This window comes from Cupressus sempervirens, chromosome 1 (assembly GCF_028749045.1).
Source record: "Cupressus sempervirens isolate cs-2001-9-10 chromosome 1, ASM2874904v1, whole genome shotgun sequence".
NCBI classification, from domain to species: Eukaryota; Viridiplantae; Streptophyta; class Pinopsida; order Cupressales; family Cupressaceae; genus Cupressus; species Cupressus sempervirens.
Window position 1 is genome coordinate 581647584 of NC_143118.1, and position 7304 is coordinate 581654887.

The window sequence follows — 7304 nt, forward strand, 5'->3', positions numbered from 1 at the left end:
TGTACAGTTTATAACAACGTTTGAATTCAATATAATATCATTTTGAAGACTGACAATATGCACATATTATTAAAGAGAATAAGATCAATCAAACTATTGATTTTTTTATATTAAGATTCGTATAAAAACCACTAGACATTTTTTTTTTATAAAAGTAGCTTAAAACTGTTGGATCCCCTAAAGTCATTAACACATTACACATTACACAATTGACTCGTGATAACATCACAATTTAAGTTGCTGAAGAAAATACTTTTCAGTCAATAGTTTGTTTTGTCCAATCGAGCTTTTGACATATTTTAGACAAAGAGATAACGTTTAATGGTCGCCACAGGTTTTCTTATCCTCCCTCTTTTTGGGAATTCACTGTCGTTATGTTTTTCATGGCGCCATTAGGAGACACGTTTGTGCCCATTTTTTGGATGGCTCGGAATCGTTGCTGAGACCTCCAGAACTTCTTCTGATAGATATGTGGAGAGCATTGGGTTAATTATGCTAGTCTTCCTTAAAAAAATCTCGGACTCGGGTGCCATGAGAAATGATCAGACTGATGCCATAGTTTGTTATTGAGGATCATGGAATTTCCTTACCATTGCTGCCCTTGTTCCGTCCCTACTAAGGCAGGAGGGCTGTTGTTCTATCCGATCTGCCCAAATTTTAAGTCAACACGGTGGAAACAACAACATAATGATTATCATTCCAAACAATTAAACGTAAACTGGGCTAGGGGTGTTGGAGTTGCAGGGAATTCCCCAATAATGAAGGAGAAGAAAGAGGATAGTATGCTAGTGGCTCTCAAGGAACGAAGAACAGAGGATGCCTGGAAGATACTGGAACAAACGAGTGAGCTCCCAAGCAGCAAATGTCTGAGTCGTCTAGTTGCTCAACTCTCATATGACGGGTCGGCCTACGCATTCCGCAGGGCACAGACAGTGGTTAGGCGACTCCAAAATGAGGGAAAGCTCCACCTCCTCGACTGCAATTCACTTGGGCTGTTAGCCATGGCTGCCGCCAAGTCTGGAGTTCCCCAATACGGAGCAAACATCATCAGACTAATGCTGAAATCGGATCTCCTTCCACATGTGAAGGCGTGGAGTGCTGTTATAAGCCGATTAGGTAAGTGCTCAAATGACTTTGAATCTGCAATTCATCTTTTTGACGAAATTTGTAAGCGGATTAAGGAAACAAATGGGGTTTCGAATGACGGGGTTCAAGTAAATGTTAGGCCTGATACAGGAGCTTTTAATGGCATTCTGAATGCCTGTGCAAATGGTGGTAATGTGGAAAAGGCACATATCTTGATTGGGGAAATGGATTTTTTCGGTGTGAAGCCTGATGTTCTCACTTACAATATCATGATTAAAATGTATGCAAGAGCCGAGAGGAAGGATTTATTAGTTGGCGTTCTGGAGAAGATGTTGAGGGAAAATATAGAACCCTGTAGTGCTACCTTTCATTCTCTTGTGGCAGCATATGTGGGGTTTGGAGACTTGGAAATGGCTGAAAGGTTGGTTCAGGCTATGAGAGAAGGCAGAAGAGATATCTGTAGCGTTATGAGGGAGCCTATTGCGAAAATTGGGCGTTCTGGATCCGTGGAAGTGGGAACAAAAGAAGTGCTCGTTACTGATTGCCGTGAGGATGCCTCTTGTGCAACTTTGTTGTTACCGAGGAGTTTTAAACCTGATGCGGAAGTATACACTATTTTGATGAAAGGTTATATGCAATCGGGAAGATTGGAGGATGTTGTACAGATGCTTAGGGCAATGCAAACTGATGATGACTCACAGAGTCGCCCTGATGAAGTAACCTACACAACTGTCATTTCTGCTTTTGTAAGAATGGGTTTAATGGATGATGCCCGAAAAGTTCTTCAAGAGATGTCTTTCAATAAAGTCCCTGCAAATGTAATTACTTACAACATTCTGCTCAATGGTTATTGCAAATTGCTTGATATACAGAAAGCTGAAATTCTGTTGCAGGACATGAAGGAAGCAGGGGTATCACCAGATATTGTGACTTACAATACTCTGATAAATGGATGCATTCGGATCGATGATAATGCCGGTGCTCTGTCATATTTCAATCAAATGAGGGAGGCTGGGATACCTCCATCAAAGATCAGCTATACTACGTTAGTGAAGGCCTTTGCCATGAATGGGCAGCCAAAGCTTGCAGGCAAAGTGTTTGACGAAATGCAGAAGGACCCTAGAGTGAAATTAGATATAATTGCATGGAATATGTTGATAGAAAGTTACTGTAGGGCAGGGTGGATAGAAGATGCCAAAAAGGCTTTTTCCCTACTGAAAGAGAATAGCTTGCATCCCAACGTGGCTACATATGGAGGTCTGATTAATGGTTTTGCAAAAGCAGGAAAGCCGGGTGAGGCTCTAGTTCTCTGGAGAGAGATACAGGAGAGAATAAAGGCAAAAGGTAGGGAGAGTGAAATCAAGCCACTTAAACCTGACATACTTCTGCTCGACTCACTTGTTGACATTTTTGTCAGAGCAGCTTTTTTTAGAAGAGCTTTGGAGGTAATAGCTTGCATGGAGTATCTGAGAATTCCAGCCAACAAAACCAAATATAAGCGCATGTTTGTTGAGCTGCACTCAAGGCTATATACTAGCAAACATGCATCTCAAGCTCGGCAAGCTCGAAGAGCTGAACAAAAACGAGCACTAGAAGCTTTCAAGTTTTGGGTGGGTCTTCCAAACAACTATTATGAAAGCGAATGGAAACAGTGAGTGATGATGAAAATAGGACCTCCAATAGCACTTAAAATGTACAGTAGCACTTAAAATGTACATTGTTCGTTAACAGATATCCTTGATTCAACTGACAAATTCTAGCATTTTCATCTAAGGGGGGGATAGAAAACAGAATATATTTGGTTCACAGCTGCTCTTGTTTGCCTAAGGATCCTGAAAAGGACTATTTATAGATGTGGATGCATATCTGATCCAAACCATGAAGCTTTAGCTTCTTTTGATGTTAGTGATTGCTACCTGTCTTAGTATACACTCTTTAACTGTACAAAAACGTTTCATCTGCAATTCATTATTTTCCATTTTTCATTGAGTCAATAATTTCCACAAAAGGAGGAAGTTCGAGTTCTTTGCAATGGTTGTCTTGATGGGAAGCAAAAAGTCATATTCCTTTACAGAACTCTTGTGGAAGATTTATGGCTCCAGACGTCAATTTAAGCTCTGCAGGATGACATTAAGCTTGCTTTATCTAACAATGGATGGAATGATTCAAATATCTGGGTCGAGGCTTTGAATTACTGACTATAGGAGGTAAATCAGGCTCACTCAGTCCACATCTTGAATAGAGGGAACCATTCTGCTGGTGGCCTGCCAGATTTCAGAACCATGGAAAACTTCATTTCTAACGTATTCTTTAGATTGTGGTTGCATTGTCGTGAGCTACAAAATCTTCTGACCATTCAAGTCCCAAAAAAGCTTGAGGATTGTTCTTTCACTTTATTTTTCCCACACTCTACATATCAGTAATAGTATTTTAATATTGGGTGTATGCTTACAATGTTTTCAAAGAGCTGGCATCTCTAAGATAGTTTCACTGAATCCATTAGAGACTTAGAGTTCATCATAGGGCAATAAAGGATGAAGGAATGATAGGAAGGATACAAAATCTCCCAGAACTGGCATGAACTGTGAACAGAATTTTATTAATTTTATGACAGAATTTGGGAGGCTTCTGGATTGGTGTCTATCAAGCATAATGAAATACTTTTGTATTGAGTCAGGTGTAAACATAAACTGGAAAGGATTTCAAGAAAAATCATGTGTATGCTAGATAAACTTTTATTCAGATTTCTTGTTTGCAGAGACTTTAGGGTTTGAGTTTGTTCATTGGAACATTCTTCCAGAAGATGAAGGGAGATAGACAAGGGTAGCATTACCTGATCATTGGACAAAAGAGCATGGGAAATACCTTAATCTACTAGTTTGTTAATTTTTGAAGAATTCCAGAGAGATCTACGCCCGCCAAGTTCAATTTGTTTTAAGATCATTGCATAATAATTGAGCTATTATGATCATCGCTATCTGAATGACGTATATTCTGGTATTTATGCTTTTGGAAACCACTTCAGGTCCTTGCAAGTACTGAGAAATAAGCACTTGTATTGCTCTGGGCAACACCATCATATACATATGTAATCTGGCATATACAATGGAACATTTAGAATTAAAGCTTATTATTAAATGTCGATTGAGGTATATGTATATATATTTGTATTTTTTTAATTTTCGAACTCAGAAGAAAATGCAAAATCAAAGGAAAATAAAATCAGAAATAACAAACCATAACGCAGAGATAGATAGTGTTCACCTTTACAGACTACATCTACTTTCAAGTGCGGATTCTCAGATATATTAATTCTATCAAAATACAATACCACAACCATTAGAATGTCAATGTCCATCAATCTTATAAACAGTCTTCAACCTACGGAATGTGGAAGAGTAAGATTTTTTACCGTTACAACTAAAAGGACTGATGCAGAAAATGATTCCTGCCAGAATACTAGCATTGTATGTCCGTTGGGATATTCTCCAGCCACACTAACCGTTACAAGAAACTATTGGGCTTCATATACCCAATAATCTCCTACCTGAATACCAATCACCAAAAAAAGAAAGCAAGCTCTCAGAGATTTCCCAGACTTCAGATTCATCAATCGCATAGAACAAGGAGGTTTGGAGAAGATCTCAACAGTGTCAAACTCTGTTCCAGCACACTCCAAATGAGTCTTCTCCAACTTCTATCATACTGGATAAAATCCAACAGCGAAACATTTTCTCTTACAGCTTTTACAGGCACTAATGCATTCATTAATCTAACACCAGAAATATTACTTTCTGTAGGTTCATGATACACTCCTCTATTCGGAAAACACTTAGAAGCATCAAACACTTCACCTAGTATTGTGCTCTGCTTCTCTATAACCATGGACAATGCATCTAAAAACATGTCATGTGTGCCAGTCAGCGGAAGATCTACCTCATCTTACAAAAGACCAAAAAGGTAATATTGTCTAGGATCATACCAAACCTTTGCGTTCTCTCAAACAGCCTCACAGCCCCTTTCCCTTGGACACGCATTGCATATCCGACTATCATCATCATCGTAGTTCATAACACTGCAGTTCTTCTAGGCATTTTGCCAAACATTATGCATGCTAAATCTAGATTCTCACTTTTACCATGCATACCTACAATGACATTCCCCACGATGATATGAGTCTTAAATCCACTTTCCCTTATTTCATCATGGATTTCCTTGCCCTTTTCTGTAGCTGTCAAATTCATCCATCCATCAGGTCAAGCATCCACATATTGCCTGGTCAATATTGTAGTTATGTTGCGATATTGTTCCTAGAGCAATTTGGTCTCACAAATATCAAACAAGTACTCCTCTTGTTCATTTATCAGATCAGACACTTCATGATTGAGACAATTCTCAATCAAAGGTTCAAAATGAAGAATTCTGTACCCACTTTTCCATTGAAGAAGATTCAATGTTCTAAACATTGAATCCTGCATTATCACCAGGCAATGCCTCCTACAGAGCTCCATGATGCATTTTAGCAGACTTAAATTCAGTGGTCAGCCTAGTTGGTTCAAATGTGACAATTGTGCCTGGCTGCAACACTTCAGTCTCAACACGTCCCACAAGCAGAGTCTCAATGCCACCAAACATATTGGACGATTTTTCTTCTTGAACCGAGTTGTCTTTGATATTCAATCGTATGGACCCCTGATCACTTGCCCCACTCTGTATGATAAAACTCATTTGGATTCGGGACAGTGTGAATGGCATAGACTGCATTTTTTATTAAAGCAGCAAGTTCTCTTAACTGTGTCTTCTTGTGCTCATTCAAGCCTTCATCTGCAAGCTGCAGAAGCTTCTCAACCATGTCTGCCACCTTCTCCAAAGCATTTTCTTGAAAATGTTCGGTTGTCTTATCTCTGTCAAGATCATAAAGAATAGGATCGAGGGAGACATAAACAAAGGATTGGCAACCTTGGCATTATCCGTTTTCAGCACTCCAAGAATGTTTTGAGTCTCTCTTGGCTCACTTCCAACTGTATTTGACTCTTCCTTGCTACCAGTAATTGGCGAGGAAGCACTTGCCCTTGCTGCTGCAGACTCCACGATCATCTTTGCATCCTCCTTAGCCTCTTCCACAGCTGTCAGCTTCGGCTCTTCCTTCACCTCCGTTTTTATGGCAATAGCAGGCTCTGGATTATTTCCATACTTCCCTGTAATGTTTCGTTCATGTTTGTAGGCGAAGGTTCCGGATTCAACAATTACCTCAGTTAAATGTTAGTTTGCATAGCCTGCGCAGTGGACACTAGAAGTCCGTAGATAGATAGATAGATAGATAAAATTTTAACGTCCACGAGGCCAAAAATAGCCTATGGGACAGCAAGACAACTCAAGCAGACTTAAGTAGCGTTGTTCGCCTCTTGTGTAGACTAATGATGAGCCCCCCAATTGCTCAATGTACTCTTCGTTGAACAGGTTATGCCAAGAACTGTCACATATAGTATCCGCAAACTTATCCCTGCTATCCTTGTAGGCCTCACATTCTAGAATAAAGTGCTGTTCAGTTTCCACTTTCCCAGAATTGCAAAATCTGCAAATTCTCTCTTCCCAAGCCTCCTTTGGCCTCTTCCAACGCCTGGTCTCACAACGAAGTTGGTGAGAGTTGGTTCTCAGCTGAGCAATAAGAATTTTAGCTCTCCAAGAAATGTTGGCTCCTATGTACACTTTTTCGAGTTGATCACAAGTGGGGTTGAACTCATTTATATAATATAGTTTCTTCCTCCCAATCTCGCTTCCCCAATTTCTCTTGTAGAATTTCTCCATAACAAAGACCTTTATTTCTTTATTACTTGTGGGGCACATATTGAAATGAATATTCCATTTACTCATCCACTTGATGTTTTGTTGCATCCATGTCCTTTTTCGCTTACATAGTGTGTCACTAAAGACAACTTTCGGCCATCTATCCTCTTCCATTTTTTCGATTCTTTTTAGATAGCTTAAAAGGCGAACCATAGCAAGTGCCTCAATAGGCGCGGCCCCCATTTCACTTAGCATGATGTCATATGGAACAGTGCTTTTAATTTTAAACTTGCTTAATCAAGCGCTTTTGGATTCCTTCGATTTGTTTCCATTGTGCTATAGTAGTGCTGCTGGCCCATAATTCACACCCATAAAGAACAACTGGCAGCACAAGAAGACCAAACAAGGTTTGAATAGTTTTCCAATCCCAC

General features: G+C 39.6%; 1 protein-coding gene across 1 annotated transcript; it reads left to right on the forward strand.

Annotated features, from left to right (window-relative positions):
• The first annotated feature begins 344 nt into the window (after positions 1–344).
• Positions 345–4224, forward strand: HCF152 (Tetratricopeptide repeat (TPR)-like superfamily protein). The gene has a single exon (XM_089831305.1). It carries the CDS (start codon positions 576–578, stop codon positions 2739–2741), a length of 2166 nt encoding a protein of 721 aa, XP_089687431.1. The 5' UTR covers positions 345–575; the 3' UTR covers positions 2742–4224.
• The last annotated feature ends 3080 nt before the right edge of the window (positions 4225–7304 follow it).

What these genes read in the sequence shown, in the direction of transcription:
- HCF152 (XM_089831305.1), top strand. Translation starts at nt 576, where the DNA reads ATGGAATTTCCTTACCATTGCTGCCCTTGTTCCGTCCCTACTAAGGCA.